Here is a 15,114-nt window from a genome sequence, read left to right as displayed (position 1 = left end):
ACCATTGAAGCCGCATCGTGTAAGAGTGTTGTTGTTTTTTTCAACCCACTATCAAATGTTTCAGAGGAATGAGTTTTCAGGTCTGCTTAAAACCAACCAAGATTTCAGTAACTGGGAGTTTGAGATTGTTGTGAGAGACTAGAATGTTTTACTTGTTCTTAATAAAATGGACTAAAAATCAACACCAATCCACGCGTTGACATTTTGAGACGAAACTCAAAATGTCTGCCAATTCATTCTACCTACTACTTTCCTTGACACTTATGTACAATATCTCACAGTGAGGTTATAATCTCAAATTATGCCATGAAATCATTATTTCTAAAGAGAACATCTATCTTAGATTCTTAAACTTTAATCACAATTTATACCCTTTTCACTGATAGGTTGCTTGTTGTATTTTTCTTTAGTTCATTTTTAGGAAATAGAATTTATAGTTTTTGGTTAATCATGTAAATATATCCCCATCTTGTTTGTTTTTTCCCCCCCTTTAAATACATTACGTTTCCTCTTCTTTTTAAAGTTATATCATGATTGATTATGTCAAAGTAAATAATTTACCAGTGCTACTTTGTTCATAACTGTTTTCTAGTATGGACTTAGGGATCGAAACAGAAAAATATATCAGTATTTATTAACTGGTCTGTCATTTTAAGTGTAAAATTATTATGTTGACTTTGGCAGTAAAACCAAATTCATTTATTTGTAGCTTTCGGTTATTTCAAAAGCTACAAGATGTCTGCAAAAAAATTAATTCTTGACTTGGTATTCAGCGAGGGATACTGTCCTAAAGGCACAGAGAAGCATTAAAAATTCATTCGGTTCAGGGTTGCTGTGGCGTCGTAGGGGCAAAGCACAACCCATGTATCATTTGCCACGTCTTCCCCCTCTCTCATTACCCTCTTTCCTGTCAGACTACTTTCAAATAAAGGCCCCCAGAGCTAACAAAACCTCTTAAAAAAAACAACAATCATTCAGTTTATTCCTTTTCAATATTCTCTTCTTCCTATCCAGAGTTTGCTGAGGTGTTGGAAAAAGTCCCAGCAGTCAAAGAGCGTGGTACAAAGAACCTGTACAGACTGTAAATACATCACACAAATCCAAACGAGATGGATTTCCATCTTTCCTCATTGGAAATCTTTACTCATTTGTGCTGCTAGCAAGTCAAAATAGATTTTCTTTAGATTCTTCTGGAGTTCTTTTCCAGATTCTTTTTTTTTTTTTTTTTTTTTGTCCCCCATACTGATCAAACATTTCTGCACATTTTTGACATGCTGCTTAACAGAACAAAACATGATTTGACTCAGTAGTCAATAATTTGGAAAAATAAAGGGTACAAAGAGTTTAAAAAGCTTCGATAAAGCATTCCTGTCTCGATCGTTTCCACATTTTAAATTTAATGTGTTTTATTAGGACTGGAAAACATAATTTTCCAGTTTTAATCTATAAAAGGACTTGAAAACCATGAATGATTTTTTTTTTTTTTTTTGTAACAGTGCAACACTTTGTGTTGGATAATCCCAGGAAATCTCAATGAAATCCACTGGTGTTTGTGGCAACGTGACAAAACGTGAAGACCTTTAAGGGGTTGGGAACGTCTCCGCAAGGCACAGTAAATATCACGATATAAGCTGTACTTCAATGAAAACTGCTTTTTCATCTTTTCTTGTGGTGGTTGTTGACAGAAAGAAAATTGCACAATTCAACACAGATTTTCGTCCAAAGATTACACACTGACTTAACAACATGGAGTTCAGTTACATAGTATGTGGGGAGGTGGGGAGGATTGAAGAACCATTTCTATGCTTCCTCTTAAGCTGCTTCCTTTCAATCTCTTCCCAGATTAAGCTGTTTTGGTAAATCTACATTTATGCTGTGATGTGAGGGGAAAAAAAGCTGACAGTTCAGCTTATGAAAACTTTAAGAAAATCTCCCGTTTGTGGCTTTAAAGGTACTATATTCTGAGCTTACAAACCCCCCCCCCAAAAAAAAACACAAATCATGATGCTGAAGGGAGAATAAGCACAACAGATACATAAAATTGTTCCGCATCGTGAATTACAAGCTTCATTTCAGCTCTGAGAGCGATTATTGAGAATAACATCTCTTTCCTGATGCAGCAGCGGGTCCTTGATTGCAATAAATTCTATTCTCATCACCAGTGGTTCAGTCGACTTTGCAATTAAGCATTTATGCTCTGTCGTGATAGAATTAGCAGAAAGTATTATTGCCAAGGGAGTTTGGGGAGATTATGTGATTCCCACACATTCAGTTGTGAAGTTGGCTGTATCCTCCATCATTTCCTGAGGGGACGGGGGTCCATTGATACCACCTTCAGCTGCTCCTCGTAGCGTGGGGCGCCTGTCTGGGATTCCTCTTTCTTTGTCTTTTGCTCTCAAGGATAAAGGGCGGTGACTGAAGCCGCACGCATCCAAACATCGCTCCACCTTCTGCCGCTCTGCTAGTTCCTGTCTTTTGCTCAGTGTGACTCTGAAAGTCCTTATTTAGTCCATTTTCAAGCAGAATCAGAGCGGCGAGATGTTGTCTGCTTGTAACGTGACAGTCTCTGGGTGACTCAGCTGTAGGGTCCTGTTGAGACCAAACAATATAAAAGTCAACAGCTTTTTAGTTGTTTTTTATTTTTTTATTTTATTTAGAGCAAAAATTAACACAATCCACTGAAATAATTTGGTAACACTTTACTTGACGGGGTGTGCATAAGACTGACGTGGCACTGTGATAAACATGACGCAACACCTGCCATGAGCATGAAGGAGTCTCCATGAATGTCTGTGACTGTTGTCATGAAGACTCATTCAATAAATAACGACACTTTCGATGCAAAGTTGCACCGAAAGTCCTTTAAAATGGCCAATTTTGAAATATTTGGTAAATAATGACACTTTTACTGCAAAGTTGGCCCTTTTGATTCCATTTATTAAAGCGTCATAATTTTCCGAATGACACTTCATGACAACATTCATAAGGACTCCTTCGTGTTCATAAAAGGTGTTGTGTCATATTTATGACAGCGTCATGTCGGTCTGTCAAATAAGGTGTCACCAAATAATTTTTTATATATGTGATTAAACTATCACTATTGCATTATATACAATACCTGGTAGATAATTAATTGAATAAATAACTAAATATTTAAACGTGTGATTAAAACTTCAGTTAGTCACATGAAATGACAAATAATTGTTGTAGCATTATTTACTTGTTTCAGTTGTCACCGTGACTCGTCAGACATCGTGATATCTGATTGGTTAACCGGCCCAACAAACCCCTTCATGCTGTAGCCCCGCCCACTGACTTATGGGTAAGGCCGAGCTACAAAACACATTCAAGCTGTACTGCAACACGTGGCCATGAAGTGGTTTCATAAAATAAATTTGCGATAATGAATATACATTTTTATTAATTACTCTTACAGCTTGACATCCTTTTATGTAAACATATTATTCAAACATTGAAGTAATTATAAAAAAATTTTTCTTTATTTTTCTTATGCATTTCTAATCTTAATTTAAATGGTCACTTCTTGAACTTTTCCTCATTCCAATAAATCCATAACCAGACTTGTTTCCATAGTTTTTGTTTTGTTTGTATTTTTTATTGTCAACATCTGGTATAAATATTGTCAGTGGTCCCATTAGAAATATTTAAACAGAGAAAATGTTGAGGTAATGAGCATTTTTGGTTCTGGGTCATTTTGACAAAAAAAAAAAAAAAAGGAACAGCCAAATAAGCTGCTTTATTGTTTTTTCAGGTACCTGTTTTGAACTCCATTCTGTAGCTGCTAGTCTGCAAGAAGAAGAAGAAGAAAAATACACAGCAACAAGTTATTTGTTGGGACATTGACATTTTGAATCTTTTACTGTCTTTGATCTTTCTGTATCTCTGTCAAAACTGGTAAGAGATCAGTTAAAATAGCAAATGATCCGTCTCAAAATGCAATCGGTTTCATTAAACTTCAGCAGGGACAAGTAAAATGGTACAAAAGATTTAAATGAAAGGAGAAAAATACCTGCATTAAATCCTGCATCATGATTTACCAGTACATTGCTGCTTCTTGAATTGAATCAGTTTCACCGTCCGGATCATGCAAACTGAGCTAATAAAGAGCATGAACATTTTCAAGGTTGACATATTTTTCTTTTAACGGATCCAATTTTGGACCCTGACAATGAGGTGAGTGGCTGCTGGGCGTGTTGCTGCAGCTCATCTGATGGAGATTATCAAGCATCTGTGCCTCAAAAATACACTTCAATGTCAAAGTTGTTTAACATGAGAACGTCTGCAGCAGATGTTCACCTTTGCGTGTGGATTTGGACTGACTAGCAGCTACTGCGGTCAGGTCCGCAGGCAGACCCACATACACACCACCATAATTCCTGAGAGGACAGGAGGAGAAATTATGTTAGTCCAACGTAATTTGTCAGAGTTAGATTTTCAGTAGAAACAACAAGATTAAATTTGGCTAATAATATATTCGTAGAATTTTTTTTTTATTTTTTTTTGAGTTTCAACTCTTAAGAAATTTCAGTCCCTTGCAAAATTCTCGCTTGACCTTTTTCAGATTTTGCTTTAGAATCAAAAGACTGAAAAAAACGGAAGAAAAATGTTACATTTCAACAATCTTGTGAATATTCCAAGCTTTCGTCTACAGCTTATTTTATAGTCAGAGAAGGCGTCATTGAGCCGTTCAAAGCACAGTTGGGTTACAAAACAATTTTCTGAGCTTCAACCTTTTTACAGAGCTCTATTCAATCCATCATATGAAAGTATAACATAAAGGCAAACCTACCAAGAAATGATTGTCCACTTAAAGTGAAAAATGTAGCAAGGAGAGCATTCATTAGATCTCTACTATGTTCATTTAAATGAGGTTATGTGAAACAGATCGACTTCAAAATCCCTGGATCTATAATCAGAGTCAGAAGAAGAAGTCCTGTTTGCAGTTCGCAAGAAGCCATGAAGGAAACGTGGCAAACGTGTGGAAGAATGTGCTCTGTTCACATGGAAAACTGAAATTCAGCTTTCTTGCCTACATGTTGTCGGCATTATTTTGAACGCCGAAGAACACGCTGAACACACCCATTGTGAAGCATGGCGGTGATAGTATCATGCTGTTCAGAAGCTTTTAATGAGCAAAAACAAAGGCGTCGGTCAAAGTTAACAGGTTGAAATGAGACAAAATAAAAGGAAGTTCAAGAAATATCAATGCTTTTTCTTTAATGTCATAATATCTACCTTACTAGCAGAGGTTGTTGGTTAATGTTCTTGCAAAATACTGATTGTTTTACAAAAAGCAACATGGCAACCGAAAACCTCAGAAGCGTCAACAGAATACCTTCTTTTCTCATCGTCTGCCAAGGGGTCTTCTGTCCTGATTGAGAGAAGAATCACAGGTTAGGTCAGCATTCAGAGCCTAGAACAGAAACATCTGACGCTCTGAGAAGAAGCAGCCACCGGACTCCAGGGTGTGTTTTGCTTCAGCTGCGCTGCGGAACATTTGCGGCGAGCTGCAGGGAATACGGATCATTCCCTGGTGGCAGCAGCTGATGATGCAGCACCTGGAATTGGCAATTATCATTTCAGCTGAGGTTATTGAACAATCAGCTGCTTGCAGCATGTTGTTGCCGCAGAGCTCACGGGAAGCGGCAAAAATACTCCGCTTGAAAGCTGCTCTGTTTGCAGATTCTTTTCTTTCGAACATTAAAAGCGTGTGCGCGCATGTTTTGTTTGTTTGTTTCATCTTGGAAGGAACTAAGTAGACCGCTGGGATTTGACCACCTTGTGGGTCCCTAAAGACTTGACCTAGTATGCTTACTCTGCTTGATTGGTAAAGGATGAAATCAAGGTAAGGAGAAATAGGTAAGGACATTCTTTTGAAGGGCACTGTAGTAAATAAATAGATAGAGTTTGTATGTATGTGACAAAATGAGTGTGGTCTACACAGGGGCGCCGCCAGGAATCTTGGGCCCCATAATAAAAAAATTTAACTGACCCACCCACCCCCCCACCCACTCAGCTGCTGTTACAATTTTTTTTTTTTGAGTCTATCTGACCCATCAACAGCGCCACAATTTTAAGGGCTTGCAACTGACTTGCTTTCTTTGGTCCAATACTGATAACTAGCACAATATTTACTGCTCACGAATTTTACAGCCAACAGTCCGCATACAGCATGCCAGTAGGTTGCTTAAATTTTTTCTATTAGTTTTAGATTACTGAAACGTCTCACCCCACAAGCAACAGTCAAAAGCAACGTGCTAAATACACATAAAGCAATCCAGACTTCTCAAAAAATGCTATGTAATTGCATTTTATTCAAGCTGCAGTATAGAACTTCAATAAATAATATGTTTTCTCCATATTTGTTAAAGCTGTCATCATGTCGTGACAGTTTGTTATGAGACAGATAATCTGTGAAAACAATCAATCTCCTCCACCACCTCCCTGAATTACTATTTCTGGATAAAGTAATGCAACGTTCCGACCAAAACAACCAATCAGAACCAGGAGGAGGGTTTTAGCGCTGTCAATCAACATCACTCATTTGCTGCTAGATGTGCCAATGGTGGAAAAACAACTTATCATTACAGGGAAATTGTTTATCTGTCTTCACTGGTAGCTATGCTAACTAGACTGGGTATTCCCTAGGCTGCGCTAGCTGCAGCATAGGGATGAGCAGCCACGTGAGATTGTGATTGATAAAACTCTCCTACCACTGACTGGTTGTTACTAGCACTTTGAGAAAGCAGAGGAAATAGATTTTTCACAAATTATCACTCGTACCACAATGTTGTCATTATGTCAACATAATGACAGTTTTAACAAATATGTGAAATTATTTTTTTTATAAAAGCTTTGATACTGCAGCTTTAATTTCACTTAGGAGAGGACGAGTCAGGAGGGACCTGGGTTAGAGCTGCTGCTGACTGACTCATCTGTTGTTAAGTGGTAAACGGTACACGTTCAATTTATGAATATGTTGGTAATTATTTTCCTTAATTTATTAAATGCTAGTGAAATGGAGGCAAACCCTAGTCTGTAGCTAAGCTATGCTAAATTGTTGATAATCTCATACAGTCTACCCACCTCTCTTGAAGAAAAACTGGGTTACAAATTGACACTCTTGTTTTTCTCTCTCTCTCTCTCTATCTTTTGAAAACCAAGCTTTATATTTTTTCTAGGCAGCATAGTAACCGCCACAGTCTTTCTTGTTTCCTACTGACTGCTGCTGAACACAGTCGCCGTCAAGCAGGAACGAACCATTTCTTGCAGATCCAGGGGGGGAATTCAGGGCAAATGTGAGCTTTTTGGTCTGGGACTGGGAGGGGTAACATTTAATTTTTACTGCTAAAAACTATGTTCAAAAATACATTATGATTAATCTAGTAATTGACAGGGCTCCAATTTTTTTTTTATTTCTCTGAACAAAAAATACATAAATATATATTGTGTATGGTCCCCTGTCGGTCAGGAGCCCTTAGAATTGTCATAACTTTTCCCTCCCTATATGGCTCCCCTTTGTGATATATCGATGTGTAGTTCAGTTTTAGGAAGCTCTGGTTAGTTTCACGTAGTTAACACTCTTCAGTCAGCTCTCAAGGGCTTAACATGGCTGCTCAGATGGCTACTAGAAAACATGCATGCTGATTTAGGGTACAAAATAGACACACACACACACTTGTAAATGTATCCCTGTTATTGATCTATTTTTTACTCGAAATCTTAATCCTGACCAGGTCAGTAGTAGCAGTAATATATTCCTATGGTTGAGTCTGACATGTTTGATTCTCAGTTTAACACCGAGAAGAAAATTGATCGATAAATAGCTTTTTAGGACCCACCAAGGCTGTTTTCTGAGAAGTACTACTAAATTCTCCTAATTAATAGAAATAGAGGTCTGCAAGCAGATTGCAAGTAGACTATATAATGTGTTTCTCTTTGTAAAATGAGTTACTGAAGCAAACTTTTCAATAATATTCTAATTTATTGAAATGCACCTGTATTTTGCATATAGCTTTGAATGAAACTAGCCTTGCCTGTCTTTCAACAGAAACCTTCTTTTTGAAAACCATGCATAATTTATGTTCTCTTTCACAGTTATTGCACTACTTGGTGTTGATGTATCATATGTCAACTTTTAGCATCCAATAAAACACTAAAAGTTGACATTTGTAATGTGACGAAATGTTAAAAATGTGAAGGCAACTATTTTAACTATTAATTATAATTAACTATTTTACCAGAAACTTGATTTTAGCTTTGACTTATGTCTTGCAAAGCTTCGCTAATTTCTCAAATTCTTAAAAATGACTGATGTACTTACACATCTTTGGAGGCTTCTGCTGGCCCTGAGAACAGAAAACAAATGAACAAGATTTAACCCAACCATCAGATCTAAGGGAGGAAGAATGTTTTACTAACTTTTAATTTCTGTGTTTAGAATCACTGAATCAAGGACAGACAATAATAGGATGCTGGCAGTAGACTCACTTCATTAAGGGTGAATGTAAACCTTTTTATTTCTGCTGTTAAAACCTCTGGGTTGTGAAGGTTCATTGAAATACAGACAATAACTACACAGAGCTGGACAAGCCTTTTATTCCAGGTGGTGTCTAGATTGTAGTAATCCGTAGAAATCCTTGTCACTCTCATGAATAAAGAAATAACCAATAAAAATCATTAAATGTCTCAGTTGAGCATCTTCACTGACCATCCCCAGCTCTTTACTGCCACACTATACGCCATCATCTAAAGGCTACATCAAGCATGATGACGATGCGCCGTCACTGAGCAAAAGTCATCACGACCTCAATCATTAAGACGGCTTCATGTGAAATCTGTCGAAATTAAGCGAGTCCTGTCGAATTAGGACTTTGATTAGATAATGTGACGGTGCGTCTTGAGGCTACAATTATTAAAACATTCAAGATGGCTGCAGAAGCTAATGAGTTTTTTTGCAACTAATGTTTGCGCAGAATTTCAGCAGACACAAAGAAACAAAGCAACTCTGCTCAGAGCGGCTGTTCTTATATTTTTTTTACAGAAACAAGTACATTACGTTCTAATGACATTCAGGACGAAACGCAGGCAAAAGAACTGTTTTGGTTGGAGCCACAGAAAGACATATTGTTTCTTTTAAGAATGTGTTTTTCTCTGTGTTTTTCTCCCATGTAGAAAGTACTCCCAATTCAGTCCTTCAGCTTAGCTGTGCCTCTCTCCCACGCAGTGTATTTGAAAGAAATCTTGCAAACATTAAATATGTGCACTCTCTTCTTTCTTCTGCATAGAAAATATGTTTAAGCAGTATTTTAGTTTTACCTGTCTCTTCTTTGTTTCCGAGTGAAGAAGATAATGCTGTCATTTGTACTTACTTTGTTTTGCTTTTAAAAGTACTCGTATTTCAGTGCTCTCAGCATCACTTTATAGTGGAGAGCAACTTAAAAAAAGTTGATTAAATTGAATATATTTGCTCATTTTGTCTGTTTTTCTTCTATAGAAATAGTTCGGTGAGAGTGCCTCTTAGTTCAGATGCATTTCTTTCCTGGAGAGTGCCACAGATATTGCAACTATAAACCACATCTTCTCTCTGTTTTTTTTTCTCTTTTCCCTAGAAAGAACTCCTGACTCTGCGTTTCTGCGCTTCGTTTTTACCGTGTGCGTCTCCTTCCAGTCTTCTGGTCAGCACAGAGAACAGCCAATGATGCGCTGCTAGAGGTGTCTTCATAATATTACCAATTAAATAGTTAACTTTTTATGACTGTATTGCATAAGTTTTTTTTTTGTCTTTGGCCTTGAAGCTGTTGAAACTTTTACTCAGTACAGTTTAGAGTCCTGATGTTGCTTATGTAGCTTAAAATTGCCTTTGGTTTTCAGCTCCACTGTCAAAGAACCTACAGTATATGGAGAGCAGCACAAGAAGCCTCAGTTCCAGTGACACCAGTGGAAAGCTCAAGGCTGTTTAAGTCCTAGATGAGCCAATCAGCATATTCTTCAATCCTGATGCACAGGCTCTACAGTGATGAAGTTAAGCTGGAGGATAATTTGACCCCCTTCCCTTCATACTGTATGCATAGCTGCATCCAACAACAGTGTAGAAAGATATGCATAGGATTGTCCTCCAACCGATTTTTATCTGTACTTGTGCGAAACTAATCCTGGAAGCATCAAACTAATGTGAAATCATAGAAAACAAAGCAGAAAAACAGGGGAAATATTTCTATCTATGTAGAGATCTGCAAAGGTTTCTAGTCCGCTAACGTGACAAAGAAGCCTTTTCAGTGGCCTCAACAAAAGCCCATTCATATCCGAGGCTGCGCATCTGCGCGCACAAGGCTTGGGTTGAACAATGTGACATATAGTGCGGTCATTTGAGTGAACTCGAAAAGGGCCAGGCTCGAATTTACGATGACCTTGTCCGTCTTGACTTTCACGGCTTCTTCAGTGACCTCAACCGTGGTTAGGATTTGGATTTTTATTATCAAAAAATGGGAGATTTTACTTCTAGGTTGCACATAAATATTAAAAGTTAAGTTGCTGATTTTAATTTTTAAAGACGAAGATAAATGTACACCGGGAATAAAAGAAACACAGGTAGGTCATGAAGCGTGGCTTTCCACAGCAACATTTCACAAATTAAAAAAATTTTTTTTTAAATGTGGAAAGTCCTTCTAATTCTCCCAGGTGAGTATTAAGGGTGATGACATCACAAAAGGCACAAGAAGAAGCAGGACGCATCATGGTAGGCAAAAACTTTTGACAAAATGGTCCTATAGTATTACTGTAGTTATAGGAATATCGTTAGTGATCCAGTTAAAAATTGAAATGGTTATGGGATTTGTTACACACAGAGTTGTGTAATTTCAGAGTTTATTTTCTCCCAATTTTGATGACTACGAGTGAACAAAATTACCAAAGATGTGGCGTATCCAAGCTTATTTTTTGGAAAGGTGAGTAGAAGAAAAAAATGTGGAAGAGAAAAGGCACAGAAGCAACCTGATAACCTGTGAGCCACTGGAGGATTATGATACAAAGTCGATTCACAAGGTGAATCTGGTGACGCGGATTTAAGTGCCACCAAACACAGGATATGGACTACAAGGGTCACCTGTAATATTTTCCAACATCTTCAGACTGAATAATCTGGGTTAAAGATTAGGGAGAAGCCAGGAAGGCCCAGAGATTCAACAATTGCAAAAATACCTGGAAACGAGCCAAAAGCCGGTCAGCAGTTGTGAGGAGCACATATTTGCCGTCATGCCTATGAATATTTTTCCACTTATTATTAGAGTTTAGGAGAGTAAACAACTTTCCACGTGCAATTTTTAACTATGTAAAGATAAATACCTTTTTCAAAACTGACATTTTTTTAAGTTGCTTTGTTATCTTTTGTGAAATTCTCGACTGAAGGAAAATAGTTTGAAATGAATAAGCGTCACTTTTTGAAATAAATTCCAGAAATAATGGGGTATTTTTTGTTGTTGTTGCTGGTATTGTAATTTGTGAGATGCTTTTGAATGTTTTCTTATGACAACTTGACTCAAAGTGATTGCTGATAATGAAATCTGGCCATTCCAGCGTTCACTGGTCTTCCTCACAAACTGCTTCGGTGTTTTAACATTTTGTGAAATGTGTGGAGGGTTTTTAAATGAAGCTCAGACGTATTGCTGCAGCTGTGCCGAAAACAAAACTGAAGGAGGAATTTCATCATTAGTCTGCACTGAGATAAACAGCAAGGAAATGTAATCAAAAGAGCTCTGATTGTTTACAAAGTGCCTCAGTACCGCCCAAAACCAAACCCAAAGTTCAGTTTTTGTGTGGGTGGGGTTTTTTTTTTCTTGATTATCCAACAATCTACAACAATAAGGCCAATATCTATAACTATATCTAAAGTGAGTTTGATTGGCCTGACAGAAATATCTGGTTAGTTGCTTTAATTTTGTCCTTTGACACAGGCCTGGCGTCAGCTGGCGTGGACAAATGAGAGCCGCTGCGATTCCCAACTTGTCAGAGTGACAGGATGACACACACGTCCCTGACACTCTTCTGATCGCTGACCTCTGAGACTTAAGTCAATAGAAAATGGATGAGGCCGACCGAAGTCGTCCGCCTGTCACGGACAAACAGGGTCCAGCCCACAGGGAGGTCCATAGGAGTTGTTTACAGGCCATGGAACCTCAGTGTGGATCACACTTGGACCAGGCTGCTACGTCAGCACGCCTGGCAAGCACTGATTAGGAACCTGCAAGCACACGCACGTTTGCACAAGCACAAACACACCCATTACGCTGCTTTAATGGGCAGTGGTGCCGGTGAGGTAATTCTGCAGGTACTTCAAACTAATTATTACCGAGACAATATTGCTGGTGTGTGTGCGGGCGTGCACGCGTGTGCGTATGCGACCCTGGAGGTTTTCTCAGGTGTAATTTAAAACAGTCTGAGCCAAGTGAGTGAGAGGTGCCAGAGGGAGAAAAGATGGGTGAGGGTTGGAAAAACAATTGATAAGAGAATATCCTCCGTTCACATGTGTCGTTCAGGTTTTATGAATCAGGAGTTGATTTAGTATTTCAGAGGTGCCCGCGTTCAGGACACCCTCGGTATCCGTCAAGTGGGGAGACAAGGATGAGTGAATGTCAGTATTGCCTTGGAAAGCAAGACGGTGACGGAAAATAATAAAAACAGACAAACTAAAAAAGGAATGCCCAGATGTTGGAACTGTGTGAAAGTCAAGATGTTTTCAGAGATGCAGTCGAGTCTTAGATTAGGGATTTTGCCAAACTGGACTCAGCATCTGCATCTTTAGGGTACTAACCCTTAAATGTGAACATTATTGTAAAAGGAAAGAAGGATTCTTTTCATTTCTTGACATTAATACGGAGCAAGAAAGATTTTTAGATAGGGCAGAAGATGTTTTTATGAATGAAGTCAAGTTACCAGCATGCACCCACAAAGATGTGCTCCTGAGCGCAAGCGTCACGCCGACAGACTTCATGTAACCCCAAATCACCTTCTCCTCCTTCCCACAGAGACGGTGACAGCCTCCCGCTCACCAACCAGCCATCACACCCCTGACTGACACATCCACACACAGATTCCTGAAACACTCACCCCCTCCTGAGGTGCTGGTGGCTGAGGAATTGCCACAACCCATTTCGCTTCGATGCAGCCACCGTCTAGGCAGAGCGAAGACGTTCAGTGAGAGGAAGGGTGAGGAGGAGAGGGGGGAAACCCACGACACATCGGAGGGAGGAGAAGGAACTGGGGGGTGTGGGGAGGAGAGCAGAGAGGGAAGGTCAAAGAATTGGCTCAGAGGGATGCCCTTTGGTGGCGTGCCCGAGTCCTGCGCCCGCCTGCCCCGCAAAGCCACAGAGAGCTCAGATTGAGGTGAAAGCTCTGAGACGCTTTTTATACGTACACACACTGAGACGGAGAGAAGGACAGTAAGAGAGAGAGAAATAGAGAGAGATAGAGGGGGGGGAGATGGAGAGAAAGATGCTTTGCCCTCACATGATTTGCTCTTTTTCTCCACCCTGACATGGTTGCCCGGGAAACCAGGGTAAAGAAGGCGGAGGGTGGAGTGTGACTTTAACCAATGGGGAGCTTCCGTTTTACATGAAGGTGTAAAAAATTGACTGTACTAAAGGGCATCGATACAGCCGCCTGTGGGAGAGAGACGCTCACGGTGAAATTCCCAATTTGCTTTCTGTGTGATGGAAAACAGAGGACCTTTGTGAGGTTTCTCTGCGGCCGAGGCTCGCAGCGAAAAGCCAGCTCCTCTGGGTTCTGACTTAAAAAAAATAAAAAATCCAGCTACAGACGAACACCAAACACCCGGCATAGGAAACTGTAAGTGCCACACAAGGGTCACGTCTTGGCCCCCGGCTGTTCTCAGGGCATTTTGATTTGTTCCAGTCATGCTTTTTGGAGCTCTTGCAGGACAGACACAGTTTGTTGTTGTTTGGTTCTATGGTCATCCTTACATTAATTGATAATGACAACCTCACACAGGATTTTTTTCCCCCCCCCAACATTTCATTAAACTGATGAGCTTTTATTAAAGTTCCGAAGGCATCTTTGACATCTGGAGAAAATCCGTCCCTGTTTATTGAGAATGACAGTACTATTCCATTTAAATCGCTTAAAATTTGTCTTAAGAATTAGAGAAATAGGCAAAGAATAATCCTTATTAGTAATAATCTGATACTATTACCATAGTTTCGTGCTGTTTGTTCTACACAAATTTAACCGTTTCTTTGTGTTTGAGCTTGACTTGTTCAGAAATGCATCTTCGTCACTGATTTTCAGCCGATCAAACATGGCCCATCCATTCAGATTCCTCCGGAATGAAACTGTTGTGTTCTGAAGTTGCTAATAGTAACAGGGGACCTACATCAAATTCTGCTAGAGCTCTAAAGCAACCTTGGGCTGAACCTCTTTTGTTCAGAGGTTTTGTCCAGCCTCTGAACAAAAGAGTCTGGAAGAAGCTGGCTAAAGCTAGCAGCATGTGTTGGATTCTGTACCGACACAGGCTGAAAGGCCAGTCAGAAAAGAAGTCAGTTCTCCACAAGCTACAGTAAAAGTCAGGCTTAGTCAGATAACAGTACAGACATGATGGTGTTTTCCACTGAGTGCATTTGCAAACTATAATCTGACTCTAAGGTACAGGGTTGGAAGCATCATGCTGCAGAAAACACTGGTGATGCTCACCATATGAAAGGCGTTATGAGGAAGGAACATTGTGTAGAAATATTGTAGCAGCTTCTGGAGATGTTCAGAGGGAAGTTCAAACTGGGGCAAAAATGGATCTTTCAAATGAACAAAGACCCTGTCAAAGTCCAGTGCAGTGTACACTTCTAACAATTTATCTCTCTCATTATTTTTGACATTTAGCAAATACTGCAAATTTTGGTAACTGACAAAACAGAAAATGTTTCAGTCGATTGTGACAATATAATAATATATGTTGAAAGCTGTACGATGATGTAAATGCATTACTTTTAATTGATTGTGGTCGAATGTGTTTGAATTTTCTAAAATGTTTCATGTGAAGAGTAACAGGTTAGCCCTGTCTTTCAGTCGTTAGACCGTCCCTTTCAA

At 39.2% G+C, this 15,114-nt stretch overlaps 1 protein-coding gene across 1 annotated transcript; it reads right to left on the bottom strand.

Moving 5' to 3' along the window:
* Positions 1–965: 965 nt before the first annotated feature.
* LOC122835238 (overexpressed in colon carcinoma 1 protein homolog) lies at positions 966–13,484 on the bottom strand. Its single transcript, XM_044124112.1, has 6 exons — positions 13,126–13,484; positions 8,345–8,369; positions 5,357–5,392; positions 4,318–4,397; positions 3,777–3,807; positions 966–2,589 (listed from the first exon to the last, which is right to left on the bottom strand). Exons 1-5 carry the CDS (start codon positions 13,166–13,168, stop codon positions 3,803–3,805), a joined length of 189 nt encoding a protein of 62 aa, XP_043980047.1. The 5' UTR covers positions 13,169–13,484; the 3' UTR covers positions 966–2,589; positions 3,777–3,802.
* Between the last annotated feature and the right edge of the window lie 1,630 nt (positions 13,485–15,114).

This window comes from Gambusia affinis, linkage group LG08 (genome assembly GCF_019740435.1).
Source record: "Gambusia affinis linkage group LG08, SWU_Gaff_1.0, whole genome shotgun sequence".
Taxonomy (NCBI): Eukaryota; Metazoa; Chordata; class Actinopteri; order Cyprinodontiformes; family Poeciliidae; genus Gambusia; species Gambusia affinis.
This window is presented reverse-complemented; position numbering and strand designations above follow the sequence as displayed.

Bases quoted from the DNA above. Each gene is read 5' to 3' on its own strand.
- LOC122835238 (XM_044124112.1), bottom strand. From the start codon at position 13,168: ATGGGTTGTGGCAATTCCTCAGCCACCAGCACCTCAGGAGGGG. The intron at 8,370-13,125 runs GTGAGTGTTTCA...TTCTGTTCTCAG, and splicing joins CACCAGCACCTCAGGAGGGG to GGCCAGCAGAAGCCTCCAAA. The intron at 5,393-8,344 runs GTAAGTACATCA...TCTCTCAATCAG, and splicing joins GCAGAAGCCTCCAAAGATGT to GACAGAAGACCCCTTGGCAG.